Source organism: Trematomus bernacchii, unplaced genomic scaffold (assembly GCF_902827165.1).
Source record: "Trematomus bernacchii unplaced genomic scaffold, fTreBer1.1, whole genome shotgun sequence".
Taxonomy (NCBI): Eukaryota; Metazoa; Chordata; class Actinopteri; order Perciformes; family Nototheniidae; genus Trematomus; species Trematomus bernacchii.
Genome location: NW_022987593.1, coordinates 2,375,297 through 2,394,313, shown reverse-complemented (window position 1 = coordinate 2,394,313; position 19,017 = coordinate 2,375,297). Strand labels below are relative to the sequence as shown.

Genomic DNA, 19,017 nt, shown 5'->3' with positions numbered 1-19,017 from the left:
TAGTAGGCTATATAATAATCTATATGGCGCTGATCTTGTTGCTTTTCTCTCTCGTGTGAGTTCCACACATTCACTCTACGGTGTTGTTTACCTGCGCGAGCTGATGACATCACTACTTCACGTTAACTTTTTTTTTCCTCAATTTTGTGTGGAAAAATGCGGGGATTATGCGACCTTTTAAGAAATATGCGGCCTTTTAAAAATATGCGCTATTTTGATGATTATGCGGTAAATTATGCGATCGCATAATCGCGTTTTTCTGGAGGGTCTAACTTACTGTTACAAAAATACCTCTTCTCATGTTTTGCAGATTTGGAAAATGTGGCTCGTGTTGATGAGTGATGTGAAGAGTTGTGTCGTCGCTGTACATGCCCCAGGTTGGATGTGCGGCAGCAAGGGACACACAACAGTGTGTGTTGCTCTCTCTCTCTATCTATCTCTCTCTCTCTGTGCTTGTGTTAGGCATGACGTGGTCACAGGGATCGAGTGCTGCGTAGCGCTTTGGTGAGGTCATCAGATGTGGCTAGCAGCACCACATGACACTGTTTTCTCTTTTTCATTCTGCATAGTCCCTCTGAACCTCTGCTGTCATTTTTGGAAAATAGGGTTTGGAGACGTGTGTGTGTGTGTCCTGCCTGTGCGGTCAATTAAAGGACAATGTTACTTGATAATGTGCGTCACATCGATCTAGTGTCGGTATGATGGATTTAGCGTGACACTTACACATGTCCTTAAGTGTTTAATTGTGTATGTGTGTATCCCTCTCACATGTTTTTTACTCCCCGAAGACACCAGCAGCTTCATCTCCCCTTTCTCATCTCCTTCCTCACCTTTATACCCTTTCTTCTTCCCCTCCATTTACCTCTTTCACTACTTCCCCTGCGCGCTCCTCCTCTTCTCCTTTCATCTTTTATCGTCTTCCACTGTTCTTTCTCCTTCATTGTGCATCGCTGCCCTGCAGGCATCCCTTTAGTGTTGGCTGGCATGCTGGTTAGTTTTTTGCTCCACTGTTATATGACTAAATTTAGCATGTTTGAGTCACGCGTTGGGCCATAGGTCGTGCTCTGAAGTGACGGCTTACATTAATGTGCACCCCAAGGCTCACCATCCACCCGTAGTGAATGTGCTATACACAGTTTCTTTTAGGGTTGTGTGTGTGTGTGTGTGTGTGTGTGTGTGTGTGTGTGTGTGTGTGTGTGTGTGTGTGTGTGTGTGTGTGTGTGTGTGTGTGTGTGTGTGTGTTTTGAGATTGCCTCGCATGAGTGAAGCACACGTGTCCGTCTGTGCCTCATGACCATCTGCAACGTCGGGTGCAAATGTAGGCTACACGTTTGGTATATGAGTATGTAACTACAAGAAAATGAGAGGCTGCGTGAGTGTGTTTGTGTGTGTGTTTGCGCTTGTTTTTATGTGTGCATACAGGGTCATGCGAGAGGAATCTGCTAGGATACCCTTTTGTGTGTGTGTGTGTGTGTGTGTGTGTGTGTGTGTGTGTGTGTGTGTGTGTGTGTGTGTGTGTGTGTCGCCAGCAGGTTTGAGATGATGGAGAGGGCAGGTGGTGAAAGGTATGAGTGAGGGAGGCCCTCTCAGTCTGTTCTCTCTTGCATCAGTTTGTCTGAATTATGTCCTTTACGAGCTCAAACATCTTCATTTACTGGAAGTGGCAGTGAACCGTGTCTTCTTGCACCAGGAAACACAAGGAAGGTTTACTCATTGGAATAATATGCGGTTGCAAAATACTGGTGCTTTGCAATAGTGTCAAAAGTTTGAATTGATACTTGTATTGTTTTATTCAAATATTTCAATAGTGTCACTTATTGTATATGCATCCAAAATTCAGTAACTCCACATCCGGATTAAATTCACCCAAAATGTTGATTACGTTTAAGTACGCCGCTACCGTAGCTATTCTAATCCTCCCCACAATATTCTTTTTAGCCCAACCAAGTTTTGTTTGCCAATACATTACCAAGATGTTTCCTGTGAAAACTAAAGTTAATTTAAAAAAGACTGTTTGTATTCTGTGTTGCTGAAAGACAATAAGGAAAACCGTATTCTTTAGATATTATACAAACTGTTGTAACATCATATGAATAAACCTTAGCATAACCATAATGCCATAGGTCATTTTCAGGTTTTTATAAGCCAAGGCCACTGTTTTTATTCTGAGGCCAGAGCAGCACAGACCTGGGGCAGAAGGTGTGTGTGTTGCCATTATGGGGTTGCCATTTGGCTCCATCCAAAAAAAGTAAAATAACCTTTTCAGTAACACCTCTTGAATAACATTGCTACATGTTTGCATGAACACATGGACTACATGTGTCTGTGTGCGGAACATGTGTGTGTTATGCATATGAGTGTGAGTCAACAAATGCATAAGAATATGTTGTGATGTGTTTTTTTGACCCCGACCCCATACAAAACGAGCTCAAGACAGCAAGAAGAGCCAGCGGCCTAAAGAGACATGTCTATTTTTAAAACCACACTTTTGTCACAGCACCAACATCCAGCTTCCCATATGGATTCAGCATCAAAAGGCTCACTTAGAACTGATCTGGTTTTGTGATTTAGCACCTTTTAACAGGATGTAGATTGTGGTCGCTGTGTGCATACTGTATGGTTTGTGTTCTTGCTCAAATATAAAAGGAGGCAACTGATACAATTATAAAATAAAGTAGACCACGCACCATCAGTTGGTGGTGTGAGCCCTTCTTAATAAACAAGCTTACGAATTAAACATGTACAAAGAAATATGGTCAACATTATGGCTATGGCATAATATCATTAAGATAACATTTTGACTTGCACAGTAAAAAAGGCATTTCCACCAAAAAAGACCCACACATTTGAATAAACCTAATGGGAATAGATGGCTTAATCACACTGATCTAGAATTAGTCAGAGGGCCTCACTGAGGATAAATCTACTCACATTTACTCGCAGTTACACTTGAATATCCCTAATCTGCCTCCTCTGCTCTGCTTCTCCTCATTCTCTATACGGATGTCAGAAAGGGCCCCAGGACGGCATGGGAGTTAGAGCTCTGCGTGTGTTTCTTGTTTGTTTTTGTAAATACGCCTGCATCAATTTTGGATCCTCCACCCTTTGACTAGTTATGCTCATATTCTATTTTTGTATTATAAAATGTATAACCACATGAAGGTTTCACGTCTTCCAAGCTGTGAAACACAAAAACGAAAACAAAAGTCTGGCCACTAAGTAGTAAAGAGTAAAGGTTCCCAGTATCAGAGCACGTCAGATAGAGAGAGGCATTTGTCATCACTGCATGCCTGAAGAAACACCAGGTCATATCATTGCTTTATCCAAGCACATGCCTCACCCAAGAAAGATTTTTCGAATGGGCCGAAATGCCTCTGCGTGTTTCTGTCGTCGGTATTTGTTTGCATGCTGATTGTTGCTATTGCTAGTGTTTTGTAAATCTTGAAGATATGGGTTGAAGAGGGATGTTCCTTGTAAGAAAGAGGAAGAGGAAATGGGATTTTCAGCTGTGCCTTCTCTCACTGACACAAAAAACAAAGATGAGTGTGTGTGAGATTATGTTGTATTATCATGGATGTTTTTCACCAAGGCGACAGTTTGCTAAGTGCCCCCTGACCTCGTCCGACTGCAAGTTAGCTGTCGAAGTCAAGCATGGCGTGTCTACTTGCTGACGTAAATTCTCTTGTTCACACACTGTCAGCAATGTGATCCATAAGAAATCTGACTTCTAGTCATTTCCTACAGAACTGAAGCTAACATCTGTTTAATATTATAAACCATCTTATTGAGAAGCACAATCATAGACTGAGTCTTTAGAATTGAGATTACTCTTTATCAGTTGTTTGGGCAATTGCTTAATGTTGGTTTCTACTGTCGTAATAGAGTGGTGATGAGGACATGGTAGGAGTGTGTTTTGTTGGTATAGTGCAGGATGTCTTGGTGGACTGCCGGAGATTTTCTCTGTAATATGTCGACTGAGTTTATTTTCAGATTAGGACCTTGGGTCAAATGTCTAAGGATCTATTTCAAACACACAATACCGCTTCAGTGTTGGGGGAGTGTGCCTATCTGTGCTGTGTGTGCGTCAGGGGGAGACTCGCTCCAGTATCAAGGGAATAATAGAAAACATTGAAGAAGTGAGAAAATAAGTGAAAAGTGTCAGCTTGTGTGAATCTGGGATAAAAGACTGCATCACGTGTGTGTGTGTAGGAGAGAAGAAGAGGGAGGAAGAAAGCGACTCCATATGACGAGCACATGGCTGCACACGTCTGCTCCGTTCACTTGTTATCCTGACAGACTGAAGACATTAAAAACTTTGGAGGAAGTAAGAGCAAGGGAGGAAAAGGAGGGAGGAGAGAGGGAGGGTTGAAAGAAGGGGACAGGGTGACTAAGTGAGGAGAAAGGGGAAGTCTTCATGAAGAAAAAAAGGGGAAGGAAGAGAGGAGAGAAAAAGGAGAGGTTACATGTGGCCATTTGAGGTAGCCGTTGAGTTATGGAGCGAGACAGAATAGCCGGTAAGTCGGGGCTTTTTCAAACTTATTTGCTTTACTGCTGAGAAGGCTTTCTACAGGAGAGACTTTCTTTGACTCTTTTCTTTGTTAAAATGCAGAGGAAGCAGATATTTTAGCAGTGGCAGCAGTGAGCTAAAGCCACCCTGCTTGTGTTTGTTTTACTTGGCCAGTTGAGGTTGTCTGCCTGTGTGTCTACATGTCAACTTCACCCCTCTGATATATTCCTCCTATTTGTTGCCTGAGCTATAAACTGACCTTCTAGACATTTCCTCTCTCAATCTCATTGAATGGGCCTAACTGTAAAGTGCACTCACTATTTCGGAACAGTTCTCCTATGCAGAGTAACAGTGAGCAAACCTCATGTGATGGGCTGTCAAATATGACTTCCCGGATTCATGAAACGTAATCTTCCAAAGCAAAGTGGCTGCTGTACTGTAATTGGCAGCCTAGGGTTCTGATACTGACTTACAGCTGACCCACATACTGTACACACTACGACCCGACAATAGATGGACAGAGTTCAATCTTCCTGCCATCATCACATGATTGGATTTTAAACTGAGGCGTCCAGTTGTCAGATTAATTCTGACTGACACAGATGGTTTATTTTAAGTTGCGGGGAGTGGAAGCAGAGCTCATATGTCAGCTAATATGGGTTTGTTTTTGACAGACAGCAGACTCTTTTGAGGAATGTTTAGCATGCATCAGAGTCTCTATACTGTCTAGCATCTGTGGTGTTATACCTCTGTCCTACAGCAGCTTCTGGCATAGCTTTTGGTCAACAGAGATCCTTTAATCAGTCATTCTTTATTGATTTGAATTGTTCAGAGCTAATGAAGATTCAGTTGAACTTCTGCTCTGTGTTTAATCTGCACTGAGCGGACAAGACTAATCTGGCATCTTTCAGTGATTAAGGCTGAACATCAAGCTGAGCGGCACTCTGCAAATTAGCCTTTAATTCGACCGTTAATAAGGTGGCTGAGTTCGGTGAGCCGTGTGATGCATACAGACACAACGCGCAACCATTTCTATTACCACTTGGTGGCAGTGTTGCTGTGTCATTTTGTCCTCAGTGCAACCACCATTTCTCTCTGAAGTTGGATGTGGATGATTCATATTTTGCAGATGGAGGGATTGTTTTTATGGGAGACGGAGGAATTTAGTAATGGACTGACTCCCTTGGGGGCGGGAAGTGTGGTGGAGCATTATGTCAGGCACCCTCCTCACTCCTCTCAGTTGAGGAAGTCCTGCAAGGGCTGAGCTACTTCCTGGTTTGCAACCTGTGTTGTGTTGTGTTCTTCTATATGGACGTGTTGCCTTGACAGCAGCCCTTGACCCCTTCCCCACCAACACCTGACACATTCTCATTTTATTCAAGATAACAATATGAGCTTAGACTGTTCTGCATGTACGGCATTTTCAACCTCTTGGCGCATCTGCAATGACTCCATCTTGACCCTTTTGCTTTTCTTTTCCAAGCCTGTTTAGGATTAAATTAATACGTTCAGTATGACATGTCATCTGCCAGGACTGTCATGTATGGTCACCACATTTGACAATTGCTAGTTGGTGTTTCACTGCCGGGAAAAGAAAAGAAAAACAGAATTAGGTCTGGAAAAGGAAAATGTTTTGTTTTGTTGCTTTATGTTCTGCCAGTTAACAGGAAAAAAGTATTTCTCTTGTCTGTTGAGATGACACTAATTGCAATATTTGTTTGGCCTGTTTAGCATCAAACTCACAACAATGAAAGCAGAGATTCAGTAGTTTGAGTTGAAGATTACAAGGAAGACCACCGTCTTATACACTCCCTTAGAGAAATAATGATTAAACACGTCTGCATTTTTCAACATAGTGTTCAAGACTCAGACCTATACCATTTTTGTTTTTACATCTGTCCTGATAATGAATTAAAGACCAGCTCTTTTCTTCCTCTTGATCTTTCTGGCCAGAATACATTTAATTAAATAAGCTATTCTCCTAAAGGGAAGCGCGTTATGGTCAATGTTCCTTTTTTTCAATGGCACTTTAATGTCTTTCCCTCACTTTGCTTGTGAATTTGTGGTTTTAAAAAGGCTGAATAATCCCCCCAGAAGCCTGAATGCCCTCACCCTGAAACGCACATGCACAGATCCCCACCCACTTCCAGCCCCAAACACACATGAACCTGGAGTTAAAGGAACTCAAGGAAATCACCCAGCTCACCATGTTCCATAAAATAAGTGTACAGGATATCCTCGATGAGTGAACGCCCTGCAGTCCTCCTCCCACTATCTCACCTCATATTGTTTCTCAGATTAGTATTTAGTAATGGTAAGTGAGGGAGAACAATAAAACACAGAACAGGGAGTTCAGGAAACTGAGTGGGAAGCCCCACCTTCAGTCTGCCTCATGGAGGACTTCTGACAGGTGAAATTATTCAACGTGATGGAAACACATGGTCAAGACAGGGCTGATGAAACAGAAACAGATTCTCAGTGAAAGCTCATTCAGGCGATTGTTTACAGGCAGATGTTTTTGTGAACAGCAAGGTGCAAAGAGGAAGTCAGTTAGTGTCAAAATGAAACGAAAAGTGTTGCTTCTCATGTCACAAGATACATTTCTGTCCATAATTGAAGTTTTATTATCTTATAAACTTTTGATAAATACATTTTTGGTACACATTGACATATTTCAATTGGAAAGGATGCCCTATTTTGACAGGGTAAGATGCATTATGAATAAAGATGATGTTAAATGCATGCATATGACTCACCATATTTAAAAGACGTATATTTGTTTTAGCTTGAAGTACAATGTCTTTATCAATAAATACTATAATTGTATTTAGAAATTCCAAATATTTATTTTTATAAAGATATTTGGTACATTCGACTGGTAATTGACCTTTCCCTAAAATGTACGTCACACATTTTTTTGCTTAAAAATGTCATCAATAAACACATGAAAATACATCAATAACATTCATATGATTATTATACAGATAAACAAAGAGATGTATGAAGAGCTTCATTTATACCTTCCCCCTCTCCATTTAAACAGACAGGAAGCCAAAAATGTGTACGCTCTAATCTTCTAATGATCACCTCTGTAGGAGTGCATTTTTTTTTGCGGATGGACGTTCATGTGATACAGAAGCGTTTGCTTGTACCAAGATATCACAGACTCTACAGACCCCTGATACAAAATATATTTAGGCTCAGTATGAACATCCACAGATCCACAGTATCAATATGAATGCCATTGTATATTGCTTGTATTTTCCTTCATACCGTCTTTGGATTTGTGCAACAGTTTCACTACCTTGTTTAATTGCAAACATTTGCAGTAATAGCGTTATGTTATTTAGGCTCTGCTACCCTCGGTGAGTTTATTCCGCTGAATTGTAATTTTGCCTTCTTCTAGGACGGATGATCATCTATAAAAGGTGTCATTTAGGTAAATGCTAAAACCACATACATGAGCATATTTGGAAAAACATAAGTATGACTAAAATAGAGACTTTGGTTTTGCAACTTCCTGCCAATACATGTTTGTGGTTGTACTGAAAGCCTGTTTGTGTTAAACTGACTAAGCAACAAAGTCTAGAATATGAGATACATGCTAATGTCTCAGTACACCAAAACCTGCTAATTTGTGGCTACATTTTCTGACAAACATTATTCCTTCTTTACAAGGCCTCAACAAATGTTGTATTAATGAATAGCATTGCAGTTCTTTATGCCTCAATCATACATAAAATGTGTAAAGAAGATTGGCCCATCCTTCACCATTACAAAAACAAATAAACAAACTGAAAACAACCTCCTTGGTGGAGTGCCACAAAGATTTATTCAGCATGAATTACAAGACCTAGCTAATGAAAACATAAAATGACTTGGGCTTAAACACTCTCACACCTATAATTGTTGCTATTAACAAGGTACAAACAAGCACAACTCCTATTCTCCTATTATGTGCAAATGCCTCTGTGTTTACAGTGCTATTTCAGGGGCACCGAGACACAAACACACCCGCGTCCACACTCGCAGTCAAGTAACCACATGTGCACATGCATGCATAGGCACATATTCACATAATGTTACTCACAGCGCACACAAACACACGCTTCTCCAGATGTTGTTTTGGAGCGTTCCCGGATTCTGTCGCTCAGATTTGCCTCGCAGCCTGCCCAGAGTGTGTATCCATGTTTAGATAAATACACACGGGCTGGGGGAGGTGTGTGTTTCTCACACTGTGTGTTTTGGTTTAATTGAATACTACAGAGGCTTGTGGCATATGGTTTACAGTGCAGCCCACTTGGGCCTGCATAGGCTCTGAAGGGCCACACACTTTGTTGCATATAGTACAGTACTTATATATAATGTCTAGTCTAGTGTATAGGTCTACCATGTAAGCATACAATGTTACCCTAATTCACATGCACATACAGATGCATTTTCACATGCTCGTTGAAGGGCACTATATCCATAAGCATGCATGCTCGCACAAACACATTGACTCTACATGCCAACACAGCTGTTAGGATGTATGATGCATATAATGTGCACCCTTACAACATGGACCCAAAGCTTAGTGGCACTTCATATGACAACACGCACCTCAGTGGACAATCAACCTACCCAGTAAAGTTATATGATTGATGGATTAAGGATGGAGTACATGCCAATTGTATGCACCACTGTGTGTGCCATACTCTGTTCTGTATCCTAAAACACCTTTGCAGCAGTTGTGTGAAATAACCAGACTGCATCATAAACACAATGTTATTCTGTGTTAGCATTGACCTCTCAGGTGTCAGGGTTAGGGGCCACTGGGTGGGCTTGGCATCTTATTAGTGCCCCTTAGAATGGGTCTTTTCATTCAAAAGGGATTTTCCTGAATACTCATAGGCTATAAAAGTGCCAGGCACTGATGCTGTACCGTGTTGCGTTCACCCAGGGTGAAACATTTTATTTCACGAGTGGATATTTGATGTGAAAGTGGAAATGCCAGCTTCCTTTGGCCCTTGCTGTAGCTTTAGGTTTTCTTTGAGTGCCAATTAAAGTCCAGCTTCTACAATCACTGCTATGACCTTAACCATTATTGTGGACATTTTAAAACTGACCTAGAATCAAAGAAAATGTATCAGAAATCTTAGTTGCAGACACGTCTGGCTCCAAACAGGAAGTTGTGAATAGCAGTTCACTCATGACTAATCAGCAATCACCGTGATAACATCACCTCTTTGTTTCTGTGGGAGTTTCATGGATAGGAAATACTCCAACAAGTCCCCTAGTGGATGCCGTTAAATAAATGCAAAGCTGACTTTGATATTTCATCACATTTATTAACACCTTTCAACAACCCCCGAAGAACAGTCTCTAAATTGGCCACAGCAGCTTCAAGGACAAGAAGTGCAACCATACCCACCACATCAAAAGCTGGCTTGTCGTCGGCATGGCCCCCAAAAGAAGTGCAGCGGTGCTAGATTACCTGGTCAGCTGTGTCCACCAAGCTCAAATTCCCATCTTCTTCCTGATAATTCAGTGTCACAGAGGGCGGGTTGCTGCACGAATCCCCCTCTGATTGCCCTGAGCCGTCATATATCCCTGATGTAAACTTTCTCCAGGAAGTCTCTTAAGTTTTCTGTTACAGGAAAGCAGCTCCTACTGCAGTGGCTGCACTTTAATTAACATGTCAGACACTTTTTAGTGCTTGTTTACTCAGAACTCAAGCTTTAAACTGTAAAACTGTAGTCCCTAGCTGTGACAGAGGGAAACTGTCCTCCCTTATGGAGCTGTAACAACAATCTTGTCTGATTGCAGGTTACCTTTGTTAAATTGACTGTGTGACATATTGTCCACTTTCACTGTCAGAGCTGCTCAAGGCTGAATCAGGAAATCAGACCTGAGAACCACTTTGGTCAAAAAGGGTCTTGGGGAATGACGGGGTTTGTTGTCTGCGTGAATGCCTGCGCGTGCACGTTTGTTGGTGTGGGGGGCAGGGGAAACGCACACATACACAGGACATGAGTAAGAAGGGGGAGTGTGTTTTTAAGCTGCAGGGAGGGGAGGAGAAGGGAGGAGGCTTGCCTTGTTGCACTCTGAAGTCTGAATCCAGCGGTATAGAGAAGTTAGTGGGAAGTCAGAGAAAATAAGTTGCTCTTTTAAGAAAGTTCTGGACTTTGGATTTTTTTTTTTATCCCATTGACTCTATTTGGAATTTTGGAAAGTTGGGAGGAAAAGTGTGAAGTTTCATGATTGAAAACATGTCAGATTCTGGAGTCAATCCACACTTGGAGGGAATTATTTCAGATTTTGAAGGTTTGTCATTTCTCTTCTGCTTTCTTTTCACTTTTAATGTGATGACAGTTTATGGTAAGCAGCAACATCTGTCAGAAGTATGATGCTTATGAATAGTATTCAACATCTTTGTGTATTTGTTGCATAGTACTGCACATGTGTTTGCATCTGCTTGTTACTGTGTGTAAAACCAGGGTGGTGAGCACAGCCAAGTCCCTGTAGCCTAGGGTCTGTTATTGATTATACCCAAGTTATGTCAATAATAGAAACAAACACAGCACTGACACCACACATCCAACACCGGAAAGCCTTCAGCTGAAAGCACTGAGAGGGAGACAGTGCAAACCTCATCACTAAGAGCTAACATCTGTCTCACCTCCTCATACTCCATTCACAACATTGTCTTTCCTTTGTTTGCTAAAATAGTGTGGAGCTGGAAATAATTCTTTGTCCACCTCTTCCTCTACCATTCTGTCTGTCTTCCTTCCCCACTTCTTTCCTGTTCCTCCTCCGGTCAGACTGCATCCTCCAGCTGGTCTTTGGCCTGATGCTCACTGTGTGATGTAATGGACTGATGCTGAGAGCAGTTTCAATCCTCATTGGTACCATGATTACCAGAGTCTTCAAAACATATTTCTAGCAGTGTACTATCAGTTCAGTTAGCACAACTCTTTTTAAATAACTTGTTTTTTACATCGATGACATTGATTCATTTAATAATCCGCTTTCAATTTCTATAAATTAATCTACATGCTGGCTTGATTCTCTGACATTGGACTCAAGTTTGGAAAATCTGTCTTGGTTTTTGAAATACTACAAAACTGTGTGTCATCTCGTGTCTGCATGTTTTGTTTAAGACTGTACCCTCTCATTTGATTATGATAATCAGACAGCAGTTTTAATTGGTGAAGTATTTCCTTAATTGGGTTTAGTGTCAATTCTGCACAGTGGGTTCACACAGACTAGATTAACTCTGTGTTGATGTGGTTACTGAGATAGTCTGGTTTGACCTTGTTAACGTCATTATAAAAATGTCACCTTCATTTAATTTATGTGAAATGGTACACTTGACTTACTATTCCAGTATTAGTTGTTTACTAATACTGTGAATTATCTATTGAAATGTCTTATCCTCCTCTGAACTATTGCCGCGCCTATCCCTATGATCGTCCGGAACAACTGTAGCCATTTTTGCCTTCAGTCTTGGTCGCAGAACACTTTTCACATTTCATCTCAAGCATACCACAACATCTACTGGTTTATTTTTAACTTGGAACATGGTATTTTTTTTATCACGATTATAATATTGAATACAGTAATAATAACTCGGTGTGGGCCAAGCATTTCATATGCTGGCAGACCATTTTTGTCTTAATCGGATATTACAGGTGGATGGAGTTCATGTTACTGGTTTATTCAAAGAGACGTTAAAGGCAATAAAGCCAAATGAGGTGAGAGCTAGGTCAATGCCAGGTTCATCTCTGTACTGGTGAGCTTTAGTAATGCATCACCACATATAGCATTCAGTACTACAGAAAGCACCTGCTGTAACCACTACCTAATAGCGACCACCATAATGTACCCCAACAGTACATTATACTGGTCATCATGAACCAGTCTAGTGTTTCCATGCAGGACAGAAACGGCTATAGAGAGATGTTCATGGCAAACACTTGACTGAGTAAATCCTTATTTGATCCCAGACCATTATGTTTTCCAGTACTTTGCACTGAACCTCACACTGAGGAGGGAAAAGGCACAGAGAGGGAATGGCGACGTAATTGCTGAGCACATTAAAGATGTAATAATGCGACTTGGATGACCTCGTGTGTGTTTCTGACTATTATGGAAAAAGGAAGATAGAAATCACCATAACAACTACGTACTGAAACATTATTAGGATTTTCTAAAAGATAGAAAATGTCTCTGCTGAATCTAAACGTATGAGTCACCAGAAAATAAGCCCAGAATAAACCCATATTTGTATATCCACAGAGACTTTGTAGAGTCGTACATTAGCTTGTGTTTTGTCTGCCAATCTAAACCGAGTTTTGAGTCCAATCCAAGGTATTTAGTACTGTTTATCTGCCCAGAGGTGGCATGTTGTTGCTCCAGTGTGGCACGTGGATACAGAGAGGAAATGAACATTGAAATGGAGAGCTTGCATGTGGGTGGTATAATTTGTGTGTTATACAGTTGGTTTGATTGGATAATATGCGTAAAAAACTGTAAAAACAACACTTTCCTTACAGGCCTCTCCGGAACTGTTTGTTCTAAAATGTCAATTAAATCAGAAAAAGCCTGTGAGTCCATGCTTATATATTACTATGCCAAGTGAAAGTTGTTTTTCTACATATTATTTGCTTAATCTTATGTTAGTCTATCTGTTCCTGCATTTTGTCCCTCCCAACCTACGTACCTTGTAGTCGCTTTGTAACGCACTGGGTGTTCCCGTGCAAGCTTTCAACATGCAGGGTAGTCTGATAGACACTTTAACAAGGGGTTAATGTACTTCAGTTAAGTATGTTACATTGCTACTTGGTTAGGTTAAGGAAAGCAAACAACTTGGTAAGGTTAAAGAAAGGATCATGGTTTGGGTTAAAATAGGTATGTTTGGGACGTTACTAAGGTCATGTTTATAAGTTAAGTATGTTATGACGTAACTTATAATTTGGACGTAAGTTTAGGCAGTTCCACACAAATATGCTCGACCTGAATATTGTTCATATCTGCTGTGAGGTCACTGAGCTCTAATTAATCAAATGTTTAATACTTTCTGCATCAGTCACACAATCTTTTCTCCACACTTTTTATCAGAACTGTGTTGAACTCGAGACACTGAGTTCACAGGTGTTAAAATGGAATGCAGCCACTGTGTTTATTCCTTGCCGGTCACTGATGTAAATCAATCTGTTCATGAAGTGGATAGTTAACCAGTGCTTGATCAAAGGAAGAGAACAAGGCTTTACCTGTCAAAGGTTGAGGCTTAGAGGGCCTGAAGCTAAGCAACGGGCCAGCTATTCAACAGCTGCCTGACCGACTTTGTCAGCATGCGTGTGCGCGTGCACACATCTTCAACCAGGGGTGAAATTGCCTCTTGGTTCTGATTACGATTCATATCCTCCTTTTAAACAGCTAGCACTTTAACATTACTGCAGAAAATTGAAGATTTTGACCCAAGACCTGCACTAAATTGCCTCTTCTATCACACGTCTTCCATCTTTACAAGACACCTCTTACTCTCACAGAATTCCTCTGTGCCGGACACAGGGTGTCGGCCAGACCACTAGAGAACCACGCAGTAAATCTGACACAGTGAGCTGTACTGCTGCTGGTCAGCATTAGTGAACCCAACACCAGCAGTGGATAGCAAAAGGAAGTATGCGTTTGACAGCGTAGTATTAAGATTTTGTCCGACCAAGCAAAAAAACGTAGGGTGAAATGGTATCGTTGGTTGTTTGGCCTTGTCTTGTCAAATAGTTTTACTGATTTTACCACATGGACATGCTACTGATGTCAGATAAACTCCACAGTGCATAAACTGGTTTTATATAACCCGTATTTGACAGATTAAGTTGACACAGTAACTGTCTTGATCACTTGACTTATTGCCTGAGGCTTGAATTTACGAGACCGATGAGTGGTTCAAGGCTGTGTGCAGTACAGGGCATTTTATGAATTAATATACTGGTTCAGAAGGTTTGTTGTTACTATTCTGCATTACTGTATTTTATGTGCAGGGTTCTTATTCAAACTATTACAAATGTACAAGGTTTTCTTAACAATTGAATTAGTTGTGTTAACAGCTGCAAGGTATAGCCAGGTTAATTCATTTCATTTGAGAGACGCCTTTATCTTTTTGACTTTCTCTTTTCTTTTTTTGTTAAAGTGATAAACTATCATAATGTTCTGACATGCTGCTGTTAATGCAAAGTCGACACTTTGTACATCTGTTTCACATTAAAGCTTCCAGCAGTTCAGGGGCACGTCACTTTCCTGTGACGCTTTTATTGTGATACATCCAAAGGAAGTGAAGGAAGAAATGACTAGCAGCTTAACATCAGAATTAATTAATCAGTGAACGGAATATGACTATGCTGGTCATTTTAAAGATCAATTAGGATTAAACATATTACAATCAAATAGTGTAGTATAAATAAGGTTTTAATTAAAAAAAAATTAAATGTTCTGAGCCTCATTTTCCACGGTTAACATTATTGATGCTTTCCACCCTCAAAAACTCGATATACTCAGAGTCAAACCTGAAATATTTGTTATACTCCTGAGATATAGTGATAGTAAGGTTTTTGCCAAGACATCAGTTACTGTAACATGACATTATTACAATTGTAACATGATAGTACAGCTAGTCTTTGTTGGCTGCTGTCAGTCCAAACTCATATCAGTGATCGAGAAAACAATAAGTAAAAACGTTCTCACCATGCAACCTCTTGGCTCTCTATCAGGTCTCTTTTTGCTCTTCTCCCTCCTCTCTTTTTGTTTGTTTGACTCCCTCTAACTCTCGACTATCTCCTATTAGTGCATCTGGCCTGAGATGATACTGAATATTTGTGTTGATTTGTTGAGAAGATGTCCTTGAGAAAAAGGTGATGACACAGATGATAGAGAGGCAGTCAGCCTAACACCTGGGCCGTATTAGGACAAATGACCGTGAACCGCAGTGAGAATACAGCTGCCACCATCTTTTGTTTTTGTTGCGCCAAATAATCCTTTACTATATTGTCTGTGCTGCATTATCTTCCCACAAGAGACAGCATGAGATACCGGACACTGGGCGGTGATAGGTAGTGGTGGGACGCTGGGAGACGAGACTCCTGGCTCCTGTTAATGAGGTTCCTCTGAGGTGGACTCGACCTCGTGTTTCCAGCTCATAGTCTGGGAATGCTCTTTCACTGGGAACAATACTTCTTCATCCATCTGTCAGTCCCACACTCCTTACTTTACCTTCCTAAAGCTCTGCGATCCTATACTCACTATATTCATGCAGAGAATATCCTGGATGAAAGTAAAACCATATATTTCCCCTTTTGCGTTGAACAAGAAAAGACCCAGGAGTCTGTGGGATCCTTAGAAACTTGGGAGTTGAGTGATCATCTGAGTGAGAGATGCCCTAAATGCCTTTTGCCATTTTCTATATTCCCAGACAACATTAAAGCACATAGGGATTTAAATTCATCCCTGCTCTTAAATCATGTTCACTTCACTGCACAGTCTCTAAATAAAAACAAACGGCCCGAGAGGAAAGCACTCAAGTCCTCTGCTTTGGTCCCCTGCTTGTGGGCATATAATCACAAAGCACCCAAGAATAGAAATACTAATCTAAGATCACTGAACAGGTCATTGGCTAAACAACGTCTCAGTTCTCCTCTCTTATTTGGACAAAACTTGGGAATATGTATCCTGATATCCCTTTCCTTTGTGTAGCATTAGCCCTTTCAAAATATAACCAAAGTCTACAGCAAGTGTCAAGAGTTGTTAGATTGTGCATGCTCTCCGGAAAGTGTTGGAGCTCCTAGAAGACCTTAGTTTGGGTGACTCGCTCGTTACACAATACAGTCTTAAAGGGTGCATCGCAACCATTCAGCTTCTTATGAAAACTGCAGACCACTTTTGGCAGATCAGCTTATTCTCTGGCCAGAGTTGAAAGTAGCCACAGCCTTGGACTCCTTCTCACCAATCATAAAACACAAGAGTGAAGAAAGCTGCACTAAGGGACACAGTCCAGTGGCAATATTGGTTTGGAGACTAACTTACAAATTGCAATTTTGTTGAATATCATTCTTTTCTGGTTAAATCTTTCAGAGGATGAATTTTAAAGCTGTTGCCTTACTGGTTAATGAACTCTGGTCTCATCAGAACTTTAGCACAGGAAATAAGCACATAAAGCTAGCCTTACAGCCTTAATAACAGTCTCCTATAGTGCCACATATGAAAGATACTCAAGCGTTAAGGGCTAGATAAAGGGTGCACAGGGAATAGTGGCGGAGATTTGTCACACAAATCAACTTAAACTCCAAGACGTGAGTGTAGATCCGTTTATTCCCATGGCAAACAAGAACGTCCTTGGTGTGTCCGACTAACACGAAAACAGAATAATACTTTGGCTCTGGCCTGACTTTTTGTCAGAGGTAAATTGTATCAAATGTCCACCATGTTGGAATGACGCAGCTTATAGCCATAAATTAGATTAGCGCTGCTGGCTGATATGTGTGTGGAGACGGCTTTGATGTGATTTTGTTAAGCCTTGCATCCCCTGACAGTTTAGGCTTTACAGAGAGCGCTGTGGGGCTGGGGCACCGTCCCCTCCCTGTGGGTGTAGTCCCTTAAAAATAAACATATATACATTCCTGTAACACACACTTTCTTGTTTTTTTACAAGCACTTTGAACAAAACTACATATAGTTACATAAAGACACGTGCACACGCAGACACACCACAAGCCACAAGCAGATCAAATAATCGGCGCTGCGTTTTGGATTGCAGGAAACGGGAGATGTTCTTTAGGTTGTGCGTGAGTGGCCTGGTCTTACTAGTGTGTCATTATGATACCAGCTCCTGGCCATTGGCTTGGCACAACAACTAGACGATTGGAGTCAAATTAAAGTTGACTTTGAGCCAGTGCATTCTTCCCAGGGGGTGATCCCATCCCGCAGTGTCTTCGTCTTGGACAGCTATTTTCTCACGTCACAACTAACCAAGGGGAAGGATGTGCCTCTATATCTCTGCGCTCATGTTGCTCATAAACAGGGAGTATTGGGACTTTTTGCCTAAATGCTTGGAAGGCAGCAATGCTTGGCTGAATGCGTGCATTATAACATGTCGTGAAGCACTTCAAATGGCTCCGTGTCAACCCTCACATTTTATTTAGTTGTGCACCCACCGCACACAAAGCCTCGAAGTCATGACTTAATGACACAAGAATCAAATTAAACATGCAATACAGTATAGTTAAAACCTGCTGCCTGTGATCAGTATGCAATGAAATTGGATGAGTATGGCTTACTGGCGGTGGCCTGCTGTTTCCTTTGTGTTGCCACCCAAAACGGCTTCTACAGCTACCCCACCCTCAAACCTCAGGCCACTTTACTACTTGGAAACTGATCATAATGTGTTTTAGATTAATTTACATTGTGTAATGCTCAGTTAATTGGTATGACCTTTTGTTGAATCTTTTGTGAGATTGTTCCCACATCTATAAAAGCAATCTTGACCCATAAATTATTTACAGTATAGATGAAGGATGAGCTGGTTCACAGAGTCATACTGCTTTCAATATATTTCTCCTGTTTTACTCAGTGGTGGATTTTAGTCATTAATTTCATTTCATTTCAAACCTTTATTTAACCAGATTGGTCCCTTGAGATCATAGATCTCTTTTTCAAGGGAGACCTGCAGCAATTAGGTTCCACATGAAACATAAAACAACATAAAACATAAAGGACATCATACAACATATTTACAAGCTACATTTACATACTTATCGACATTTACAAATACCCATAGTTTCAATGAGCATTTCACTTAGAATAGCTTTAAAAACATGCAGAGGAATGCAATTGCTAATTTTCAATTTTAGCTGTAGACTGTTCCAAGCAAGTGGAGCTGCGCACATAAAAGCTGTCTTACCTAAGACAGTCCTTGCTCTTGGCACATGTAACAACACTACATCATGCGATCTCAGACAATAGCTGCTTGCAACTCTCTGTGTTATCAGAGAGCAGATATAATACGGGAGTTTACCCAACAAGGCTTTATAAATAAACGTGTACCAATGACTGAGCCTCCGTACAGTAAGTGATGGCAAACCTGCCTTGGTATACAGTGTACAGTGATGTGTAAGTGCTTTACAATTAGTGACACATCTCAGTGCGCTGTGATAGGCGGCATCTAACTTGTTCAGGCAATGGGCAGGTGCATTCATATAGACCAGATCACCATAGTCCAGCACAGGTAAAAAGGTCACAGAGCCTTTTCCTGGCTTCAAAAGAGAAACAGGACTTGTTTCTGAAAAAGAAACCTAGTCTAACCCTCAGCTTTTTAAGCAGGTTATTGACCTGAAGTTTAAAAGTGAGACAATCATCAAGCCAGATACCAAGGTATTTGTAACAGGCAACCACTTCAAGTTTTATTTCTTGCGCAGTTACAATATCTAAAACAGGCTCTGGTGTCTTTTTAGCTTTTGAAAAGAGCATTACCTTGGTTT

General features: G+C 41.0%; 1 protein-coding gene across 3 annotated transcripts in view; it reads left to right on the top strand.

Annotated features, from left to right (window-relative positions):
• The window catches only part of LOC117482217 (septin-9-like), a 69,401-nt gene that overhangs the window by 7,820 nt on the left and 42,564 nt on the right, over positions 1-19,017 (top strand). Inside the window, exon 1 of one of the 3 annotated variants that reach the window (XM_034130247.1) lies at positions 4,431-4,514. The exons of 1 other annotated variant lie outside the window; for it this stretch is intronic. In XM_034130247.1, coding sequence (XP_033986138.1) covers positions 4,493-4,514 — 22 coding nt within the window. In that variant the 5' untranslated portion in view covers positions 4,431-4,492. Of the gene's footprint in view, positions 1-4,430; positions 4,515-10,687; positions 10,814-19,017 lie in introns of those variants that run through there. One more of the 3 variants, XM_034130246.1, reaches the window with a different exon arrangement.